The 24,541-nt window shown below is 38.3% G+C and overlaps 1 protein-coding gene across 6 annotated transcripts in view; it reads left to right on the forward strand.

Annotated features, from left to right (window-relative positions):
- Positions 1–24,541, forward strand: part of AP2B1 (adaptor related protein complex 2 subunit beta 1) — a 139,664-nt gene that overhangs the window by 20,947 nt on the left and 94,176 nt on the right. For all 6 annotated transcript variants that reach the window (XM_074019019.1, XM_074019021.1, XM_074019020.1 and 3 more), the window contains exons 5-9: positions 424–669; positions 16,345–16,535; positions 18,573–18,794; positions 19,329–19,449; positions 19,575–19,670. In XM_074019019.1, the coding sequence (XP_073875120.1) occupies positions 424–669; positions 16,345–16,535; positions 18,573–18,794; positions 19,329–19,449; positions 19,575–19,670 (876 nt within the window). The remainder of the gene's footprint in view (positions 1–423; positions 670–16,344; positions 16,536–18,572; positions 18,795–19,328; positions 19,450–19,574; positions 19,671–24,541) is intronic.

Genomic DNA, 24,541 nt, shown 5'->3' on the forward strand with positions numbered 1-24,541 from the left:
CAGGCCCCAGAAATCTAGCTCACTTTTCTCTCTATTTGATGCTTGGGAACTCACTGTGGAATAGGGCACGGTCTTTCTTTTTTTTCTGTGCCGGAATACAAGCCCAAAAGCTTTTCCTGTTTTTAGGGCAGATCCTAATGACTGTGGGATGGTACCAATTCCCTAAGCCTCTGCCTGGCACTGGAATGAATCCTACTGAGCTGTTTCTCATTTTGTATTTAAAACAGTTAAATGACTTCCTCACCTAAACTCTTAAATAGGGCAGCTAAGATTTGTACCAATAGTGTGGAAGATTGGAGCTCGTGTAGAATGTATGTGGAAGCTTAAATTAATGAGGTAATTCTTTTGCAGCTTATGTAAACTGGACTGTTTACTTTTAGCCACCATGTATACTTAACAGTTGTTGGTGATTGTTTTCTGCAGGACTGTGAAGATCCTAATCCTTTGATTCGAGCCTTGGCAGTCAGAACCATGGGGTGCATCCGGGTAGACAAAATTACAGAGTATCTCTGTGAGCCACTCCGCAAATGCTTGAAGGATGAGGATCCCTATGTTCGGAAAACAGCAGCAGTCTGCGTGGCAAAACTCCATGATATCAATGCCCAAATGGTGGAAGATCAGGGATTTCTGGATTCTCTACGGGATCTCATAGCAGATTCAAATCCAATGGTAATAAGCTTCTGCTTTTATAAAGAGGGCAATATTTAAAATGAGTCCCTTGTTAAAGCGTGTTTAATATGAACCTTGTCTCTGGAATACTGGGTTATGGGGTAGCTATGGGAAACATGACTTTGTGTGTCTCACTGATTGTATATTTCAGATCCTAGGTGTTTTTGAGGTGAGAACCAAGTACTAAAATGCAAGGACCTTAAAGCAAATCTTTGTGGCTCATATTTGCCCATAAACTTTCATCATTTTCTTTAGGAGGTTTGGTGTTAACTTTATATATATTTAAGATTATTTTCTTCAGATCAGTATTTGTGATATTTTCTGGTGGTGTGGAACTAGAAACTGAATGAAAATGATCTTTGTTACCTAATTATTTGATGCATTTCTCTATAGGGGAATTTCTAGTACAAGATTATTATTATTATTATTATTTGAGACAGGGTCTCACTCTGTCACTCAGGCTAGAGTGCAGTGGCGCGATCTCGGCTCACTGCAAGCTCTGCCTCCCGGGTTCATGCCATTCTCCTGCCTCAGCCTCAGGAGAAGATTATTTTTAGCCAACTTGATTATGTTCTAAATGTTTAGCAGCCAGAATGTAGCTTAACACCTTAAAGTTTTTGAATCTTTTCTTTTCCTTATTGACATTTTAAACTTTGCTTGTATAATGAAGGAGATCAAGTCCCAAGTGATATGTTTGACTCCAGTAGTAACTAAAGCTCATTTGAATTGGGTACTAATTGAATATATTGGATGAATCATTAAATATTGTTGCAAAGAAGATGGAGGAAGATAGCCACTTTCTTTAAAGTGCTACCTTTTTGGTCTACTACAGTGTTTACTGAAAGGTGCATAACACTAAGAGTTAATCAGTGGATAGCCTATGAATATTCCCTTTTTAAAATTGCTTATCTATTTATTTATTTTTTTACAGACAGGATCTTGCTCTGTGGCCAAGCTGGAGTGCAGTGGTGCAGTCATAGCTCACTGTGACTTTGAACTCCTGGGTTCAAGCACTTCTTCCACCTCAGCCTCCTGAGTAGCTAGGACTGCAGGCACATGCCACCACATCCAGCTAATTTTTTTTTTTTTTTTTTTTTTTTTTTGAGACAGAGTCTTGCCCTGTTGCCCAGGCTGGAGTGCAGTGGCATGATCTTTGGGAGGCTGAGGCAGAAGGATCACTTGAAGCCAAGAGTTTGAGAACAGCCTGGGCAACAAAGCGAGACCCTGTCTCTACAAAAAAATTTTTTAAAAATTTGTTGGGGCTGGGTGCGGAGGCTCAGGCCTGTAATCCCAGCACTTTGGGAGCCTGAGGCGGGTGGATCACAAGGTCAGGAGATCAAGACCATCCTGACTAACATGGTGAAACCCCATCTCTACTAAAAATACAAAAAATTAGCCGGGCGTGGTGGCGAGCGCTTGTAGTTCCAGCTCCTCCAGAGGTTGAGACAGGAGAATGGCGTGAACTCGGGAGGTGGAGCTTGCAGTGAGCATGGATCACGCCACTGCACTCCAGCCTGGGTGACAGAGCGAGACTCTGTCTCAAAAAAAACAAAAGAATTTGTTGGATATGGTGGTGCATTGCCTGTAATTCCAGCTACTTGGGAGGCTGAGGTGAGAGAATCCCTTGAGCCCAGGAGTTTAAGGCTGTAGTGAGCTATGATTGCACCACTGCATTATAGCCTGAGTGACAAAGCCTGTCTCAAAAATATTTAAAAAAATATATTTTCTAAAGTTAGTAGTATCTACTTTACAGAATGTTTAGCTGGCACCTTGTGATTTTGGCATTGCTTTTGATTCACTGTTATTCTGAGCAACTATCGATAATTCTCTACCTGAGGACAGATGAGATGAAAAGTGTTTGTGCTGCAACAATCAACCAGGTGGGCAGAATATCATGTACCCCATGGAAACTTACCAAATATTCAGTGGTGCTAAGAATATGGAATGGCTCAAAGGGAAAATGAATTCTAACTTACAGGCAACTCCAGTTTGAGGCAGCATCTCTAGGCTAATGTAAATTTTTTTTGTTTGTTTTTGTTTTTTTGGAGACGGAGTCTCGCTCTGTCGCCCAGGCTGGAGTGCAGTGGCCGGATCTCAGCTCACTGCAAGCTCCGCCTCCCGGGTTTACGCCATTCTCCTGCCTCAGCCTCCCGAGTAGCTGGGACTACAGGCACCTGCCACCTCGCCCGGCTAGTTTTTTGTATTTTTTAGTAGAGACGGGGTTTCACTGTGTTAGCCAGGATGGTCTCGATCTCCTGACCTCGTGATCCGCCCGTCTCGGCCTCCCAAAGTGCTGGGATTACAGGCTTGAGCCACCGCGCCTGGCCTGTAAATTTTTTAATGCAGAACCTACACAGTTAGATGGTCAAGGATAAGGCCTAAGGGATATTTAGCAGTAAAGTCATTTGTGTGTGTGTGTGTGTGCGCATGTGTGCGCACGCATGCATGCTCAAGTAGCACACTTAGAGATGTTTATCCAGATAAACTGAGAGGAATAAAATGATTCTGAAACAAGCTTAGTTTGTCCGATTTATTCAAAGTTTACATTGCAGAGGAGAGAGCTAGTTTTCGTCTAGTTGGTAAGATCAAGTGGCATATGTATGCTATTTACGTATTTGTGTTTTTTTATTATGGGAATCTTCAAACATTCAAAATTAGGACAAATAAATGAATAAATAAAATGAATTCATTTATCACCACTAGATTCACTAGTCATCAATACATGCCAATCTTGTTTTACTTATTTTCTTTCCCCATCCCCTAGCTATATAAAATTTAAGCAGGCAACACATGAGCAAGTCTCTCTTTGAATTTAATATATCATAATACTATAGTAAACTGTATAATGTTCTTAATTTTTAACCTGTTTTTACTACAACAAATCAAAACGTGACTTGGGGAGATTTTCATAAATATCTTTGAGACTTTTAGAGAAAGTTCAGAGCTACTTGGTAGATTTTTGAGAAACAGTTTCAGGAATACCTCATGTTTTGTTGTCTATTTATAGATTTTCCTAGAGCAGGGTGTCAGCATTAGATAGTGAATTACTGGACCAACTGCTCTCCAAATAGAAACTCTTTGCTGTTTTGTCAGAACTCAGTAGCAGAACTTTTCTGATATTGTTTGACTTAGCCTAGAGAGGTGCCTGGAGTGTAAAATTTAAGAAGACACTCATTCTCAGGTGCCAGCTCTGTACCTCACAAGCCTGAGAACAGAGTGCCTCCTTAAATTTTGTGCCTGGAGTGCCTCACTTGCCTTACTCTTGTCCTGGCCTTGTTGCACATACCCATGTTAAAATCATTTTTTGAGCTCTTCATTCTTGTTTTAGTGAAGAACTGAAAAGCTTGGGCTTAAGAGGTAGCCAGCACACATAGCTACATACCTATTTTTGATTTTGAATTTATACTTCTCATCTCAACTGTATGTCCTACTTATTACCTTAGAGTATTATAACTGTCATTAGAACACTTAAATTTAAGTGCCTTCTATGCCATGCACAATGGTAGATACTTTTACTTTATAATGTTTTGCTTAGTTATCACATCTGTCCTGTGAAGCAGAGGTTTTTCCATGTTACAGGTCAAGAAGTGTGCACTCAGACTGAAGAACTCTTCCTAAAGTCATGCAGCTAGTAGTGATGTAGCTAGGATCCCCACCTAGTTCTGAGTCCCAAACTCCATTGCTGGTTACTACCTTTGTGGATGAATGTATACCATATAATTTAGGCCAGGTGTGGTGGCTCACGCCTGTCATCCCAGCAGTTTGGGAGGCCACAATGGGTGGATCACCTGAGGTCAGCAGTTCACGACCAGCCTGACCAACATAGCAAAACCCCATCTCTACTAAAAATACAAAATTAGCTGGGCCTGGTGGTACATGCCTGTAATCCCAGCTACTTGGGAGGCTGAGGCGGGAGAATCGCTTGAACCCAGGAGGCGGAGGTTGCAGTGAGCTGAGATCTCATGCCTTTGCACTCCAGCCTGGGTGACAAGAGCAAAACTCCATCTCAAAAAAAATAAAAAAAAGAATTTAAATGTGTATGTACACCATGCACACACACACACACACACACACACACACACACACACACACACACAAACTGCTTCATTTTCTCAAAATGTTTACATTTTTGAATACATAAAGACTGAATTATCTGAACACTGCTTCATCATGGAAATCTCAAAAAAGAAAAAAACAAAAACGAAAGATAAAAAAAAAAAAAAAAGAAATCTCAATCCTCTTATTCCAGTGATGGATATGAGTCCTTATTTTACTGCTCTCGAGGAGTAATTTTGTTCCACTTTTTCAGAGGCTGCTCCACATGGTGGCAGCACTGCACCAGCACATACTAGATTCTCTTAGAAAAGAATGAATGCTTCCAAGGGGTTGTGCCTTAGTAGTTTTCTTGTAGCTCACTTCAGAAGGGCATCCTAGATTTGAAAGCACTAAAATATCTGCAGAAATGACTTTGAAATCTTCTAATATGAGAGATAAATGTTGATTGAGAGCTGAAAATTCTTGGTGTTATGTTGACCTCAAATCTGGTTCCTAGTGACACTGTGCCTTGCTGCAGGTAACAAAGCTTTACTATAGTTTTGTTTCCTGTCTTTTGAGGAGAATCACATACATCTTACTTTCCTACAGTTGTTTTACCATTTATAGTTTAGTTGAAGCTAACTTTTGATGAAATACTAGTTAAGAGAGAAAAGATGAATTTACAAGTAAAAAAATCTCACTCTATTAAGTCCTAGCTTTATGTTCATGTTGTTTAACTTACCCAAGTCTGTTTCCTTTTCTGGAAGATGAAGGTTACTATCTTAGAGAGTTGTTCGGATTATTAATTGAGCTTTTGCGTGAAAAGCGCCTTATAAAGTGCTTGGCTTATGGGAGCTCATAAGTGGTGGCTGCTACTGTAATTATGAAGTAGATATTAGGCAGAGGTTAGCATTGTTGCTACAATATTAATTTAAAAGGTTCTGATTCCTTTAATATTTGTACAGACTATCTGTTCCAAGGGAATTAGAGTTAAACTTGTCGTCAGACGTGGACTTTATTAGTTCATTATTTTGAAGGTAAACCTCCATCCAGAATAAGGAAACATTTTAGAGCTATAGGGAAATAGCTTTCGTGATTTTTTTACAAATGTCATCAGTATATATTTGCAAAAAAATGTATATCTTTTTGGCATGTGACTTGTTTTAGTGAGATATGCACTTTTGAATGATAGTATTCTCTAGCTTTTTGCCCAAACATTAGGATTTTCCTTCCTTACTGTGGTTTTCTTTTTTGCTCTCAGAGACATTTAGGGGTATTCCAACTTCAGTTAACTTACATGTGTTAGAATTTGCAACTCCAGAGATGCTCTTGACAGCCCCACCACATGTGCTTTGCTTTTTGTTTTTATTTATTTTAAAAATTTGTATTTTATTTTTTGAGAGACACGGTCTTGCTCTGTTGCCCAGGCTGGTGTGCAATGGCTTGATCATAGCTCAATGCAGCCTCAGACTCCTGGGCTCAAGCAATCTTCCCGAGCAACTGGAACTACAGGCATATGCTACCATGCCCAGCTAATTTATTTTATTTTTTGTAGAGATGGGTCTTGTTTTGTTGCCCAGGTTGGTCTCAATTTCCTAGCTTAAAGCAGTCCTCCTGCCTCGGGCTCTCAAAGTACTGGGATTATAGGTGTGAGCCACCATGCCTGGTCTGCTTTTTGTTTTTTTGAGTTCAGTCCTCCTAAGTCCCTTTGGCTTACTGCCAAGCCCCTTTGATCTTCATCTTCCAGACCTTCTGTCACTTTCAGAGCTGCCCATGAGAATACCTACGCTTCCTTGTTCTGTCCTCTCTGCAAAAGTACAAACTGCTGAATTAGTAAAAAAAAAAAAAAAAAAAAAAAAAAATCATTTGTTAAGTGTTCTTCTGCACAAGCAGCATGCTCTCAGAATAGCTTCAATTCAGGCCAAGTATAATCTTTAGCAAAAGTTGTAGTTAAACTTCCAGCTTCTTTTAATTTGAACTTTTGCTTGAAAACCATTTTATGGGCCGGGTGCGGTGGCTCAAGCCTGTAATCCCAGCACTTTGGGAGGCCGAGACGGGCGGATCACGAGGTCAGGAGATCGAGACCATCCTGGCTGACACGGTGAAACCCCGTCTCTACTTTAAAAAATACAAAAAACTAGCCGGGCGAGGTGGCGGTGCCTGTAGTCCCAGCTACTCGGGAGGCTGAGGCAGGAGAATGGCGTGAACCCGGGAGGCGGAGCTTGCAGTGAGCTGAGATCCGGCCACTGCACTCCAGCCTGGGCGGCAGAGCGAGACTCCGTCTCAAAAAAAAAAAAAAAAAAAAGAAAACCATTTTATGAAAAATGACATTTTTCTTCTCAGAAAGCGGTATGTATTTTGACTATGTGCTAGCCAGCACGTAGACACAGCATGGGATTATGATAGTGGTTCTCAACCAGGAGTGATTCTACTCTCCAGGGAACATTTGGCGATGTCTGGTAACACCTTTTTTGGTTGTCAAACCTGATGGGAGGAGTGCTACTGGCATATATTGGGTAGAGTCCAGGGATGTTTTCAACATCCTTCAGTGTACAATTCAGTCCCCCCACAACAAAGAATTATCCAGCAGTAAATGTCAGTAATGCCAAGGTTGTGAAACCCTGGATTATGGAAATAGCATTGAGGCTTTAGAGCCGGAATGGCTGCTGTTTGAGTCCTGGCTTGGCTGCTTACTAGAAATGTGGCTTTGAACAAGTTATTTAAAATGAGCTTCAGTTGTCTTATATGTAAAACTGAGGTAATAATGCCTATTTTAGCGAATTATTTTGAAGATGAAAGAATAATGTATTTAAAATTTTAAACTTTCCCTGATATATGGTAAGTGCTTAATAAACTGCAGCTATTCTTGAGGAATTGGCCTAACATTATGCACCTTCCGGTTGTTATAATCTTCATTTAGGCATTAGGAAGTTTACCTGTATGGTGATTCGTTGTCAACCTAAGATGATATTGAAAAATGCCATCTGTCTAGATCTCTTTCTAAGCTCAAGGAAGATTTTTGTTAGAATATATTTGGTATTCATGTAGGCTATGTTAAACTGTCTATTAAAGATAGGCCCAGAATGCATAGAAAAACTTAATGACTTCACTGAATGTAGTACTTAAATTATAGGATTGCTGTTATCCTTAAATATATATTAATAAGTAATGGTTATAAAATTAAAATATTATACATAAATGAAATTAAAAATGTATAGTACTTTTCATATCAAATGTCCATGAAGGAGTTAGAGCTGGTAGAATTTTAGGCATGTATGAGAATGTCAGTATGTGGTGAGCACTTGTTAAGAGTAACATTGAAGGTAATATATTCAGTCTGTATCTGAGTTCCCAAATGACTCACATTGTATTTCATATTAAAAAAGGAACTGCCGTTAATTTCTGCAGGATTGAATTTTGGGTAAGTGGAATCATTGGGGGCTGCTTTGATATGAAGCCAACTTCCCAGCTCTTGAATTTCCCACCAGTTGGTCTGAGTGTATTTCTGTCTCTACTTATAGAGAAAGCAAACACTTTTTGTTTTCCTTTTATACTGTGCTTTGTGGAAATCATTTTCTGTATATTTTCACTTTTAAAATATAATTTCATTGTTTTATATTATTACGAACTTAGGTTTTAAAAAATACCTCATTTTTTAGAGGAACAATTTTAAATTTATAAAAAAGTTACAAAGACAGTACAGAAAGTTTTCATATACCCTTCAGTCAATTTTAACTAATGCTAACATCTTACTTAACCATGGTACATTTGCCAAAACTGGGAAATTAGCATTGGGATGTTACTGTTGACCAAAGTACAATTTCACCAGTTTCAACACTAATGCCCTTTTGCTATATTCCAGGATTCAGTCCGGAATACCAAATTGCATTAAGTCACTTCCTTTTATAATGTATCAATCTACTCTGTTTGAAGGTAGCTCAAAAACAGAAAAGTGTTTTAGAACCATGAAATGGCATTTTTCATCCAGTCACCATAGCATAGTGGTTGAAACTCAGACTCTAGAACCAAATAGACTTGGGTTTGTATCCTGGTTCTGCTATTTCTTAACCATGTGGTGTCTCTAAATTTTAGTATCCTCATCTACAAAGTGGAGATTACAAATAGTGCTACTATCATAGGATTGTTGTGAACATTAAAGGACAGAGGGCTTGCAAAGCACTTAATACTGGTCCTCATATGGAGTAAGCCCCTAATAATAACAAACACTTTTTTTTTTTTTTTTTTAATTTAGAGACAGTCTCACTCTGTCGTACAGGCTAGAGTGCAGTGGCACAATCTCGGCTCACTGCAACCTCCATCTCCTGGGCTCAAGTAATTCTTCCACTTCAGCCTCCTGAGTAGCTGGGAGCACAGGCACATGCCATCATGCCTGGCTAAGTTTTGTATTTTTAGTAGAGACAGGGTTTCACCATATTAGCCAGGCTGGTCTGGAATTCCTGACCTCAAGTGATCCACCTGCCTCAGCTTCCCAAAGTGCTGGGATTACAGGCGTGAGCCACCATGGCCAGCAGAAACGTATATTCTATATTGTACAGTGATTGTAGTGCCAGATATTAATAATTCTAAAAGGGTTAGTATTTCAGTGGCAAAATTTACTTTTTAATTTTATAAGATTAAAGTTTTAAGATTAAGATTAAAACTTTTAGGATGAAGAATTTTAAAGATTAAATTTTTTAAAGCTCTGAGGGCAATTTACCTACAAATGAAGCTAAATCTACTAATAGTATTACTTACTACTTTTACAGGGTAATTATTCAAGGGTGTACGTTTAAAGTAGTTCTCAACAGCAACTTCCTGAAAACTGGAGCTGTTGTGTGTTGTTTTGGTAGTTTACCAGTAGATCAAGGCTCATTTGTCACTTTCCTTTAAGATGACCTCAAGGCTGTAATTTGGCTGGAGAATACTTTACTCTCAGAAATGGGGAGATCATAAGTGGTGTGATAATAAGTGTTTTATTTTGTTCAAGTTGCAGCTTGCTTTAATAAATTTTAGAGGCCATGGTCCAAATAACTGTGATGGTTAGGGGCATGCCTTTTGTTTGTTTATCGATATTTATTTGTAGTGTTTTGGCTTTGAGAGTACTTGAATTTTGCTAAATCATATCTTAAACCACTTAAGTAATGAACTTTATTTTTTGTAAACCTTGTTACCATGTAATCCAACTTTCTTTTTATAATGAGATGTGTTGACTCACTAGGTAGTTTACCTCTCATTCTAAGGAAGAAGATGGGGAAAAATGGAATATTCTAGATTGTAATGTAGCAGGCATATTGGCATTCTAGACAGTGTTTTGGATTAAAGTATAAGCTCTAAGTTGTACTTGTTTGACTGGTACTGCAGTCATTGTCTTCTTGCGGAGATAATAATGACGGAAACTCTCAGAACAAATATGTTGTCCTGTGCCTCACATGGCATTTGAGGTCATTCTGTAAAGGAGATAGCAATATTTGAAACCATTGCTAATTTAGAAGAGAACAAAAATATGTAAACCACCTGTGTATTTCCTCATAATAATTTTGGTCAGTTATTCTGCTTTCACTTTATTCAAGTCTTCAGGGATACCAGCCAAAATAATTGTAAATTGAGCAGAAAAACTGAAGCATAAATCTGTTCATAGTGTGTGACCTTGAAGGTCATTGCTGGAAGTCAAAGTCCTGTAAATAGTAATTTACTTAGCAGGAAGAAGTCACTGAACTGGAAAGTGGTAAGTTTCTTAGGTTCCAAGGCCACGAAAATGAGTGAAATTGGAGTGCAGGGTGAAAATCATTTAAAGGGACAGGGAAATAGGTGAGAGATTCCTCATAAGTGAGCTTATGTATGTGATATTCCACTCCCAGTTTAAATCTAGATTTCCTTTGAGAGTCTTTTTTTTTTACAGGGTCATTTTTATTCTAACCATACCTACTGTACCAGCTCACTCCTTCTTTAACAAAATGAGGTCAAATTTATTATCCTCAACTGCTGCATGTAAGACAGGTATAGATCATAAATCATATTTTATAGCTAGGTAGTAAATCTTTGCCTCTTTAAGTACTGTCAGGATATGATTATCTCTGAAATATATAAAGTAGGATACATTTTTCTCCTTGTATATAAATCTACATGTCACCTTTGCTGGAAATAATGCTTGGATTATATTATCCTCCCCTACTCTGAATCTTTCCCTTCCCTTAGTTGAAGTTCACAAGTCTTGGAAGCTCTATAAATGCTGGAGACCAAGTATTAGTACTCAGACACTGGAATCAGATGCAGACCTTGAGTTCAGATTCAAGCAGGAATCCCTTTCTGGCTGTGTTGACCCTAAGCAAGTCACTGAACTTCTCTAAGCCAGTTTTGTTATCTGTAATAGGTGGCTTTTAGTAGCAGCTACTTCACAGTTGTTATGAGGATTAATAGCACAAAGTAAATGTTCAATACATTTTAGCTATTCCAGTTTTTTATCTCTGTAAAACTCATTCTGTTAGTGTAATGTAAGTAAAAATACAAATTGCTTATCTTTAAAAATTCAGGCTGAGTATGGTGGTTCACACCTGTAGTATTAGCACTTTGGGAGGCCAAAGTAGGAAGATTGCCTGAGGCCAGGGGTTTGAGAGCAGCCTGGGCAACGTAGCGAGACCCTGTTTCTATTAAAAAAAAAAATCAGCAGACTCCACAGGTCCATAAGGAAATAATCATATTGAAGAGAGGTCTGTAATTAAGGCAGAGAAAGATTTGTCTAGGATTGAGTATGATTTTACACATCTACATATGTTGCTTTTATATATATGTTTGTGTTTAATATCTGTGTCTGTAAAGTATACATAATTGGGTTAGCTCTTTGAGGAGATATGAGGGGTGGGGAATGTTTAGTTGCAGTCTCTCCAAGAATAGAATTTACCATAATTGGGAGGCAAGATGAATAAAGGATTTTTTTTAGTTTTTTATTTTTATTGTTATTTTTATTTTTTTTGGAGACATAGTCTCATTCTGTCGTCCAGGCTGGAGTGCAATGGTGTGATCTTGGCTCACTGCATCCTCTGCCTCCCATGTTCAAGTGATTCTCGTGCCTCAGCCTCCCGAGTAGCTGGGATTACAGGTATGCACCACCATGCCTGGCTAATTTTTGATATTTTAATTAGAGACAGGGTTTCCCCATGTTGGCCAGGCTGATACCAGCTTCTGGCCTCAAGTGATCCACCTGTTTCAGCCTCCCAAAGTGCTGGGATTACAGGTGTGAACCACCATGCCTGGCCAAGGATTTATTTTTTTTAATGCTGCAGATGTGTCCCTTTGTAATCTAGATGCCAACTTTTTATAAATCAACTTGTGCTGAGGAACCTCTCTTAAGAAACCCTATTTGTAGGCCAGGTACCGTATGGTGGCTCACACCTGTAATCTCAGCACTTTGGGAGGCCAAGGTGGGAGGACTGCATGAGGCCAGGAATTTGAGACCAGCCTGGACAACATAGGGAGACCCCTTGTCTCTACCAAAAAAAAAAAAAAATTAGGCAGGCATGGTGGCATGCACTGTAGTCCCATCTGCTAGTTCAAGATTACAGTGAACTATATGATTATGCCACCACACTCTAGCCTGGGTGACAGGCAAGTCCCTGTCTCTTAAAACCAACTAACCAAACAAACCCCAAGGAAATTCTATTTAAAAATTAATTTTTAAAGCAAAACTTTTTCTAGAAACTCCCTTTTTTGGCTGGGTATGGTGGCTCACATCTGTAATCCCAGCATTTTAGGAGGCCAAACTGGGAGGATTACTTGAGACCAGGAGTTCAAGACCAGCCTGGGCAATATAGCCAGACCCCATCTCTAAAAAAGTAATTAAGAAACTTGACTGGGTGTGGTGGTGCAAGCCTGTAGTCCTAGCTACTCAGGAGTCTGAGGTGGAAGGATCACTTAAGTCCAGGAGTTTGAGATTACAGTGAGCTGTGATCAGTGCCACTGCATTCCAGCCTGGGCAACAGAGTGAGACCCTGTCTCTTTAAAAAAAATACAATTTTTTTTCTTGGAAACTCTAATTTTTCTGAAATGGTAGTTAAAAGACCATCGTTCTCTTTGTGTCAGTATTTCCTAAGAGAAATGCCAATTTTCTGTCAGGAGAAGTGTTACCCATAGTTGTGTTAACAGTTCTAAATCAAAGTAATAGTTCAAATGAAAGAAGCACACCTGTATCTTAGTATACAGGCGAGTCAAGGCAGTTATTGTAAGGGTTACATTTGTACTTTGTGATATTATTGTCTAGAGAAGACTGGAGGAAGAGGAAGTAAATCTTAAGTTTCAGTCTATTATTTTTAAAGTTTATTTAAAAAACTAAACAATATAGTACAGAATTCCAAAGAAACAGTATAAACATTGACAAGTGAGTTGTCCTGTACACTCTAGCCACCCAGTTGCTGTCTCAAAGTCAGTCTTTTTCTTTAGCTACTTTAGATTCAGTGTGACTGGTTTATTTTAAGTTTTCATTGAAGAGTGAGAGAAACTTGGCTTACGGACCAGGAAAACTGAGAGCGCTGCCTGGTGAGCCTGCCTCAGTATGTTGCTGAAAATGTAGCAGTCTGACTGTGGAGATTAGGAAATGAAAGTGTAGAGATAGGATGGAAGGAACTTAAAGAAATTTTAGAGAAACATTAGAGTTTCAGTATAGAGGGATAGGATAGCATCTCCTCTGGACGGTCACTATTTGGCAGTGATCTCTTTTTCTTTACAGGCTTTGCTAAACAATCCTCTAATCTGATCTTTCTGGATCCTTAATTTAGACAGACTTTTCACCATTTTGTTTCTTGTTTTAATGTGATGATAAGTGGCAATTGCCTATTTAAACATCAGACCATACACTTCATTAGGTGCATTATGCACTTGGTTTAATTTCTAGTTGCCTATAATAACAGAGGATTTCCAATTGCTCATTCTGTTTAGTATCCTTCTGTTCTTTTTCTCCCCATTGCAGTTTTTAATTCTCCCCATTCTCTCGTTTTCTTTGTCTGTGTTTCCTATTACTAGACCTTATATTTAATCTTTTTGTTTTTTTTTTAAATGAGAAGAGTTTCACTGACATAAGTGGTCATTTATTTCAGACAACTGGTAACCAAGACTGGGCGTGTGTTGGCATCTATAGATCGAAACAGGCATCTGGCCTTCTGATATGATACTTTGATCCTTTTAGACTATAATAAGGTCAACTAAGTACATTGTGCAAGGGAAATAAAATATCTTCCCTGCACGTGAAGCACATAGAAGGGATTATTATTTCTCTCTTTATGGCTTTTCTCATGCTTGATAATAGAGTTAGCAAACAAAAATTAAGTCAGGAAAGAGCCTCACACATGTTACCATCCAGTAGGCAGGCTAGATGAGTTTTCCTGATTTGTCTTAACAAGAATAAAATAGTGTATCTGTAACCATATTTACCAAGTGAGTCTTTGATTTTTCATCTTAGCATCTTTGTTCTGATCACCAAAGTATAGCTTGAGATGATTGCACTTGTGGCATCGTTATCCTTTACATAATAATGGATATTATTGTAAGTATATTTGTTAAATAAATCACATTCTCTAGACATTTATCTTCCAGATAAAATCATATGCTGGGATAATCTGAAGATTACACAGATAATGTGAATACTAAAATCAATTGCTAGATTGTAGTCATTATGTTTCTTCCCTTGCTAACAAAATGATAATCATACAATTCTTCATTTCTCAAGGTTTTATTAAGGGACTTCAGGAAGAACTAACTGGTTTTACATTTTTGAGAATCTTTCCAATATATATAATTGCTGAAGCTGTCTCCTATCATGTCTCATTCATACTTGGAGAATATTTATTTATTTATTTTATTTTTGAGATGGAGTCTCGCTCTGTCGCCCTAGCTGGAGTGCAGTGGCATGATCTTCACTCACTGCAACCTTCACCTCCCAGGTTCAAACAATTCTCCTGCCTAAGCCTCCTGAGTAGCTGGAATTACAGGCACACACCACCATGCCCGGCTAATTTTTTGTATTTTTAGTAGAGACAAGGTTTCACCATGTTGGCCAGGCTGGTCTCGAACTCCTAACCTAAGTGATCCACCCACCTCAGCCTTCCAAAGTGTTGGGATTACAGGCGTGAGCCACCACGCCCAGCCAACTTATACTTGGAGAGTATTTATATTCAGCCTCACTTTGCTAATCTTTAGTCAGCAACTGGGAGCCTCACTGCAAAACATGGTCTTAAGTTTACTTGTATAGGGCCACAATATATAGTATTTTGTATGTATGCATGGTTTTTTTTTTTTTTTAGTATGTTTGCAACTTTTAAATGATTTTAGATGTTCTTCCGTTGTAGATTTCTTAGAATTAATTTGTAATTTTGATAAAGTGTTGACTTTTCTTCCTGCAGCTAAATGGATTCCCAGATCTGTGAGTCAGGATACAAGTGTACTTTCTAGTGTAAGGTAGCAATTTTTCAGCCGGGCACGGTGGCTCACGCCTGTAATCCCATCACTTTGGGAGTCTGAGGCGGGCAGATCACCTAGGGTCAGGGGTTCAAGACCAGCCTGGCCAACATGGCAAAACCCCATTTCTACTAAAAATACAATAATTAGCTGGGCATGGTGGCGTGCACCTGTCGTCCCAGCTACGTGGGAGGCTGAGGTGGGAAAATCCCTTAAACCTAGTAGACGGAGGTTACGGTGAGCCGAGATACACCATCACACTTCAACCTGAGCAACAGAGCAAGACTGTCTCAAAAAAAAAAAAAACAGGGTAGCAATTTTTCATTTACCCTACCCAGAAAGAAGGATACATTTGAAATACTGTATTTCATTGAATCTTTAATGCCACTGATTATAAGATGTATTATTATTTTCTGTATTACTAAGAAAGAAAAATGCTTCCTATTGAACTGACAGGCCATTGATTATAAAATGCGACCCAGTTTCAAAGATGTTAATGTGAAAAACTATAGCTTACACTTGATGAATTATGGTAATATAACCAACCACCTTAAATTTACATAAGACTTTGTAGAAAGCACTTATACATATGTCATCTGGTTTTATCCTCAAACTGAAACTAATCTGTGAGGTGGACTAAATTATCTCATTTTCAGATGGAAAAACTGAGTTTCACAGAGATTACATATTCTCTCAGCATTGTATACTAGTGAACTAGGGTCTCAGGCCCACATATTCTTACTCTAAGACTTGTGGCATGATTGATGGTGTCACCTCCCCCAAACCCATACAGCTACACAACTATACAATTATTTGGCCTAAATTTTTCTCTCTGTTGCCTAATGTACGTATTTCATATTTAGACTTCGCCCTTTTTCATATGCTGTTCACATGTCTTGATTTTGAAAGTTTTGAGTGCCGTTAACATGGTTAATGTATGTTTTACTATTAAATAATGTGTGACTCTGCTAATATATGAATTGTTTTAATTCAGGGTTGCCTTATCACTATATATAATATCATTGGTGGTTTAATATATGTTTTGAAGTGGTTTATTTGTTTCTATCTGACTAGGTAAAATGTTCAGGAATGGTTATGAATTGAGATCCGTGAAGTGATCCAGAGAAGGCTGATTAAGTGTTTGTCTGTAGCTGTACTGTTCTTGGTGAATCAAGGTCATATCCCCTTCTTTTCCAGGTGGTGGCTAATGCCGTAGCAGCATTATCTGAAATCAGTGAGTCTCACCCAAACAGCAACTTACTTGATCTGAACCCGCAGAACATTAATAAGCTGCTGACAGCCCTAAATGAGTGCACTGAATGGGGCCAGATTTTCATCCTGGACTGCCTGTCTAATTACAACCCTAAAGATGATCGGGAGGCTCAGAGGTCAGTCTGTTTTCCTGGCTACTTTCTGATAGTCTTGCCTGATTCTATAAGTTCTAGAGTCTGGTATTAGAATAAATCAGTTGAGGAAGGTCAGTGGCTTCTAGGGTAGATGTTGCTATCTCCAAGGTATTTTCTCATTGGATTTAGGAATATTTTAGGTGGTGGAATAAACTATGCAAAACTGTTTCTAAGAAATGTATGTTTTTCATACAGTTACTTCTGCTAAAATCTTTCTTATTGTCTTACATCTCCCATGCAACAGTTCTTGGCCATTTGGCCAGCAAAGATTATTGAGTATCTCTCTTTGGAGTGACAGATTTGTCATTCTATTAGATACATAGAAAGTAGCTTCATATTAGTTATCGAGCTGACCTGTATGTATAATTCAGTATGAGAGAGAGTATGTTAAAGTCAGCAAAATATATCCTGCTTTCCATTAGATATGGAAACCATGTCAGTCTGAATTTGAAGATTTTAGAAGGCACACCTAGATTGTTCTGCTCAGCCTGTTACCATGTAATGTTGCAAATTTTCTTTAGTTATTAGAAATTGACTACTAAATTTCATCTACACATACATACATTTTAGTTTACAAAGTTGGAATTATCTCTAATTTTTATTGAGCATTTTGTATATGCAGGCACTGTACTAGGCAAAGTACTTCTGAAGAAATGTTGACTCTTCATTAAAGTTGGTATATTTTAATTATGGTAGATAAGAACTGGTCTGGCTGAAGCTGATTTCCAAGCTACTAGAATGTAAGTGATCTTCACTTATCTGGGAAATAGTCCCTCTAGACTGAACTAAAGCTCACTCTGATAGTTTCTTTCCATCATTGAAAGTACAAATACAGTCTGGAAATTACTGAGAATTACTGTTTTCTTCTGTTGGCCATTGACATCACATTCATTCATTCACTCAGCAAATATTTATTAAGCGCATACTATGTGCTAGGCAGTGTTCCTAGGCCCTGAGGATACAACAGTGAACAAAGTCATGGCCCTCTGGGATCACTTATTTGAAGGTTGGGGGTAGGAATATATAACATGTATAGATAGTATAATATATTATATGTATAGATAGTTTAATATGTAATATGTGAGATGGTGATAAGTACTAACAAGAAAGTAAAGTAGAGAGTGCCGTTATCTAAGAAATCTAAGAAATGCTGGACATTTGGGGGTGGGGGGTTGTATTTTATTTTTAAAAGATGGCCAGGGAAGGCCTCACTGAGAAGGTGGCATTTGTATAAAGACCCAAAGGAAGTCAGGAATAGGAGGAAGAGAGAAACACCGCCTATTTATCTTGTTTCTTTAATACAGTAAGTTAGCTACTCGTGTTGCCCAAGCTATCAAAATTGGATTAATTTCTAAAGAACCCTCAACAGATAATTAAATATCTACCATTTTATGAGTCATGTAAGTGTAGGTGGCAGGGGCTGGGAGAGCAGGGAGATGGGAAAATATAGTAGTGGTGTCCTGCTATTTAAAAAACAAACCCTTTTCAGAGAGTCCCTTATTCTCATTATCCTCAAGACAGGAGATTGGATTGTTTTCCCTACCAACCTGCCTCCTTCTGTATCTTACAATGAAATCTTCAGCCATAACTGGGTTGCTGGCACTTCCTATGAAATAACTCTCAGAATGCTTAATTTGACTTCCTATAGGTTGAGTAGAAATGGGCTGAGAGGCAGGGAGCCCTAACATAATATGGGGAGACAAAGAGGACTATAAAACAAGAAGGTAAATGGTGTGAGCTCAAGTGTCTTGGGTAATGCTAGTTTCTTTCCAGTTTGAACATCCCTTATTGCTGGTTTTCTGAAGTCTTCTGATGTCCCTGCTCTGCCTGTAGTTTGCTGAGAATGAGGCTTCTGCATTGTCAGATCCCAGTTTTACCTAAGCATAGAGCTTTGACTTTTCTAACTAATTCTTGAATTTTTTGATACTTGGGTCATTAGACTCTGACATATTACCTTATAGAATGAATTCAGCAAAGAAATTATAATTCATGATATTAATTTTCATTCTTTGCCCTCAGCATATGTGAGCGGGTAACTCCCCGGCTATCCCATGCCAACTCAGCAGTGGTGCTTTCAGCAGTAAAAGTCCTAATGAAGTTTCTAGAATTGTTACCTAAGGATTCTGACTACTACAATATGCTGCTGAAGAAATTAGCCCCTCCACTTGTCACTTTGCTGTCTGGGGAGCCAGAAGTGCAGTATGTCGCCCTGAGGAACATCAACTTAATTGTCCAGAAAAGGTTGGAAAATAGTGAAGTGTTGATTAAAGTCTTTGTGATTTTGCATTAAGCTTAATAATGTTAATGTTAATTAGGCTAGTGTTAATCTCTTTTTAATATATGGAAATGAAAATGTTATATGGCAGAACAACTTGCTTGCCTAGCACCAGGAGGCTAACAGTTGATATCACAGTATTTCTATAATAAATGCCATGTGTTGCTGCACAGTCCAGTTTGTTTTCTGAAGGGTCTCTTTCTGATACACTGTCTAGTGCCTGGTTGATATGGTTCACGTTGTAGTTTAGAGCCAGATTGTTGTTCTTTTAGCAGTACTTCATGGCAACGTGTGCCCTGATGCTTAAAAAGGATAAAAATAATCTGCCAAGTGGAACTGATAAGAATAGAGGCATATAGAGGAAGTTTATGCATTTTTTTTTTTTTCCTGAGTGGAGCGAGAGGAGAGCAGAGAGGCACAGATTAGGTATTAATACAGTCTCAGAAGGGTGTATCAGTATATGCCTTCACCTTCCTTTCTTCTGTTTCTGTGTACCCTAGGCCTGAAATCTTGAAGCAGGAAATCAAAGTCTTCTTTGTGAAGTACAATGATCCCATCTATGTTAAACTAGAGAAGTTGGACATCATGATTCGTTTGGCATCTCAAGCCAACATTGCTCAGGTCAGACTTTATGCAGACTCAAGTTGATAATGATTTAGCTCTTAAGGTCTGGCCTTTAAAGAAGCTAGGCTGTGAGATTGCTATTTGAGAATCCTTAATGATTAACCACTTCCTCCATTTAACAGGTTCTGGCAGAACTGAAGGAATATGCCACAGAGGTAGATGTTGACTTTGTTCGAAAAGCTGTGCGGGCCATTGGACGGTGTGCCATCAAGGTGGAGGCAAGTGTCTGATGGTAGTTAGGATCATGTATTGGGGATTCTGAGAGTTCTCTTCACTTTTTTCTTTAAAATAATTTTTAAATTTATCAAACTAATAAAGCACACCATTTAAATGTTAAATAATTTTTGATGGAAAGCAGCTGTCTCTGGTCCCTCCCTTCCCTACCTAGACTCTCTTCTCAGAGGGAATAATTTTTTTTTTTTTTTTTTTTTTTTTTGAGACGGAGTCTCGCTGTGTCGCCCAGGCTGGAGTGCAGTGGTGCGATCTCGGCTCACTGCAAGCTCCGCCTCCCGGGTTCACGCCATTCTCCTGCCTCAGCCTCCCAAGTAGCTGGAACTAGAGGCGCCCACCACTACGCCTGGCTAATTTTTTGTATTTTTAGTAGAGACAGGGTTTCACTATATTAGCCAGGATGGTCTTGATCTCCTGACCTCGTGATCCGCCCGTCTCAGCCTCCCAAAGTGCTGGGATTACAGGCCTGAGCCACCATGCCCAGCCTAACCAGTACTTTATAGCAACAAAAGGAGGCAGATGTGTGTCAGAGGATCTTCTATGAAATACCTGCTACTAATTGGCCTTCTTTGTTTTTTTCAATTTAGTACTGCTTTATGTAGTTTCTGTTGATAAATCATTTGGTAGACTGGCTGTTACAGCAAGAAGTTAGCTGATCCTGGATTCTATTCCTGGTTCTGCTAGCTCACTTGATTCAGATGTTTAATATGTTTGTTTCTCTTCATTGGAGAAATGGGAAGGTCTTTTTATTGGATCTTGATACGTTACATCTTTTTTATTACCACTATCACCACACATCACAACTTGTTTTTCTTTTCTTTTTACATTAACATATCTTACTAGCCGTGTACTTAGTATTAATATAGATAATTTTCAGAGAGATTTTGGTAGCCTAAGAGTAAGGTGGTTTTGTTCTCTTCACTAGTGTACATAGCCATCTCTTCTGTGAGACTGCCATTGTCTTATGACCTCTCTGACAAAGCTATAAACAGTAATACAAAAATTATATCTTATTCTGAAGTTAAGAGACTTTCTAGCCCTGGAATTACTAGAAAGTGTTCTCAAAGCATCTAGATTCCTCAAGACTGTTAGTCATGTATTGTGACTAATGGAAAGGTTCTCCATAGTCTTCTGGAAAAGACTTCTGATGACTTTCACTTCTTCCTTTGACTAAGCGTGCTTTGGTGGGAGTATGACAGGATGTGAGGAATGAGCTTTCTCAGGACACTTAAGGTCACCCTTCAGGAATCCTGTCTTATCTAGTGCTCTCATCTCAGATTACCCGGATTTACCTTAGAACTTTTCCTATAACTGTTTCAGCCATGAAGATTTTCAGTTTGGTTTCAGTTTGACAGAGTTGCCAAGCCAAACAGTTAATTGGGCCAGGAGAGGCCATGATTGCCTGTTTGCACTGACTCATCCATGGGACAAGAATCAGCAGCATAAGAATTGTAATGAACTTTCTGTATAGCTTTGGGAAGCAACAAGCTGTTGAGCAAATAAATAGCACTGAAAAAGCAATCCTATAGTACTATTTTTTGTTCAGTAACTTTTGCCTATTTCTTTCAGGGGTAAACATACTCCTGGTCCTTTTCAGTTTTAAAAAGGGTAGAGGTAAAGGCATTAGGTTAAGAGCAGGAGTTCTTCACTTCCTAGTCTTCTGTTTTTTTTGTGTGTTTACTATTTCTAATTTTTATATATTAGAATAAAATACTGGTTTGTGTGTCATTCTTAAAGACAAAAAATATATTTTTCCTATTAGGAAAACCATATTTGTTTACTATATAAAATTATAGAACAAGTTAAACAAAAAATAGAGTACCCCACCTCCCACGTCTTCTGTTTCACCTTCTCAGATATGCAGTGGACGTGATCTGGTAGACGTCATTTTATATCCTTGTTTATATAGTGTTCTATACAAAGATGTATTTTTTAATAAAAATGAAATCATTCCACAAATGCTATTTATTTACTTTGTTTTATACTCTACTTTTTTTTTTTTTTGGCATGCTCTATCATGGACATTGATCCAAGTTATAAAGAAAAATTTATGTCATCTTTAGTTTCTATAGACATAATGTGTGATTACTTGATAACTTACTGAATTTGTAACTTTATCCGTTATTATAGGACCTTAAAGTTGTTTCTACTCTTTTTCCAAATGTTGGTATAAGGAGTATCCTTGCAGCTAAATCTTTGAACTCTAGTTGAAGTGAACGTTTTTTCATAACAGTTATGCTTATTAGCCATTTGGGACTTGCTCACTCATGTCCTGTGCACCTTTTTCCGATATGTTATATTTTCAACATTGTTGTTTTAAAGTCTTTTGTAATTGGGATGTTAACCCTTCTTTTAGTTAGCATTTGTTTTCTCAGTTTGTTGTCCTTTAGATTTCTTTTGCTCTCTTGATTCACAGAAGTTTAGATTTTTGTATCAACTTTTCTCAGTCAGTTTTTTTCCTCAGTGGCACACTTAGAAAATTGTGCTTCACCTAAAGTTATATAAAATTCACCTTTTTTTTTTTTTTTTTTTTTTTACTTCTATGGCAGTGATTTTGTCTTATATGTTTTTTGGGGGGTGGATGGGGAAATGGAGTCTTGACTTGTCGCCCAAGCTGGAGTGCAGTGGCGCAATCTGAGCTCACTACAACCTCCGCCTCCCGGATTCAAACGATTCTCCTGCCTCAGCCTTCCAAGTAGCTGGGATTACAGGCATGCACCACCATGCCTGGCTAATTTTTGTATTTTTAGTAGAAACAGGGTTTCACCATGTTGGCTATGCTGGTCTCGAACTCCTGACCTCACATGATCCACCCGCCTTGGCCTTCCAAAATGCTAGGATTATAGGTGTGAGCCACTGGGCCCAGCCCTTGTTTTATATGTTTAAGGGTAATTTTAATCAACCGGGAAATAATTTTAGTGAAAGATATGAGTAGAGTGGATCAAACACCAGAACACATTGTTCTTTCCTTACTGTTACGAAATGTTGTCTTTATCATATATTGAATTTTGGATGTGTATTTCTGTTTCTGGACTTTTTGTATATACAATGATTGGATGTTTACTTGTGTTCCTCTGCCATACTGCTTTAACGGTAGTTTTTTTTTAATCAAAAGCAGTATGATTGAGATGATAATTTTCTTTGAAAATTAATATCCCTGACATAAATGTTTTTCAAATGTTATACATCATGAAGAACATCCTTTTATTTGTATTCATTTTAATGATAATACTAAGGATTTACTAAATATGAACTTTATATCAAACACTGTGCTAAGCACTTACTTGTATTACTAATTTATGGTAATTCAATGCTTACAGTGGCCCATATTCTACATACTACATAATTTATTAATATAACAATTATAATATTAATAAATATAGCATATTTAAATTTTTCCAACTGTTTTGCTGTTGCAATAACAGCAAAGGAGTTAGTAGCTGAAAATGAATAAAATAGAAAACATAAATAGAATCAGAAGAAGGACGAAACTACATAAAAGACTGCAGAATCGGCCGGACGTGGTGGCTAACACCTGTAATCCCAGCACTTTGGGAGGCCGAGGTGGGCAGATCACGAGGTCAGGAGATTGAGACTATCTGGTCAACGTGATGAAACCCTGTCTGTACTAAAAATACAAAAATTAGCTGGGCTTGGTGGCCCATACTTGTAATCCCAGCTACTCAGGAGGCTGAGACAGAATCGCTTGAACCAGGAAGTCGGAGGTTGCAGTGAGCTGAGATTGCGCCACTGCACTCAGCCTGGTGACAGAGCGAGACTGTCTCAAAAAAAAAAAAAAAAAAAAGGCTGCAGAATCATTTCATGGTACAACAGAACCATCCTATATATAACTTCATATAAATGATCTCAAGGTGTAATTTTATTTTTATTAAATTGCTTGTAGTGGTTTAGATTGTTATAGTACTTCTAAAGATTTTATTACAGAAATTTTCAGGTATACAATAAAGTAAAACTGAATAATGAGATCTTGTGTAGTCATCACCCATCTTGAACAAATACTGATGTTACTGTTTCTGTTTTATCTTCTCCCTCTTCCTCTTCCTTCAGGTGGGTGGGATGCTAATACAAGTCCCATATATCATCTTACTCAAGTAGTCCAGTGTGTATATCTAAGAGACAAGATACTTTAAAAAATATATTATCACATTACCATGCCCAGCAACTAACAATAATTATTAATTTTATTGAATACTCAGTCCGTGTTCAATTGTCCCTAATTATGTAAAAACGTCTTTTTTACAATTTGTTTGTGCAAATGAAAATCTAAATACGGTCTAGGCTAGGCGCAGTGGCTCACACCTGTAACGCTAGCACTTTGGGAGGCCGAGGTGGGCGGATGGATCACTTGAGGCCAGGAGTTCGAGACCAGCCTGGCCAACACGGTGAAACCCTGTCTCTACTAAAAATACAAAAATTAGCCGGGCGTGGTGGTGCACGCCTGTAATCCCAGCTACTCAGGAGGCTGAGGCAGGAGAAACACTTGAACCTGGGAGACAGAGGTTGCAGTGAGCCAAGATCATGCCACTGCATTCCAGCCTGGGCAACAGAGTGAGACCGTATCTCAGGTCTGCACATTGCATTTGAATAATATGTCTCTTAAGCCTTTTTACTTACTTATTTTGGTGCCAGATATTGAAGGAACTGGGTCATTAGGCTTATAGAATTTCCCAGAGTCTGGATTTGGCTGGTTGTATCTTAGTGATGCTATTCTATCTATTCCTCCATCCTCTTTAGATAATTAAATCTGGAGGCTTGGTAATTTTCTTGTTCAGAATTTTTAGCAAGAATACCTATTAGGTGATTCGCTGTACTTCCTGTTATATCTTATCAGGAGGCA

Source organism: Macaca fascicularis, chromosome 16, assembly GCF_037993035.2.
Source record: "Macaca fascicularis isolate 582-1 chromosome 16, T2T-MFA8v1.1".
NCBI classification, from domain to species: domain Eukaryota; kingdom Metazoa; phylum Chordata; class Mammalia; order Primates; family Cercopithecidae; genus Macaca; species Macaca fascicularis.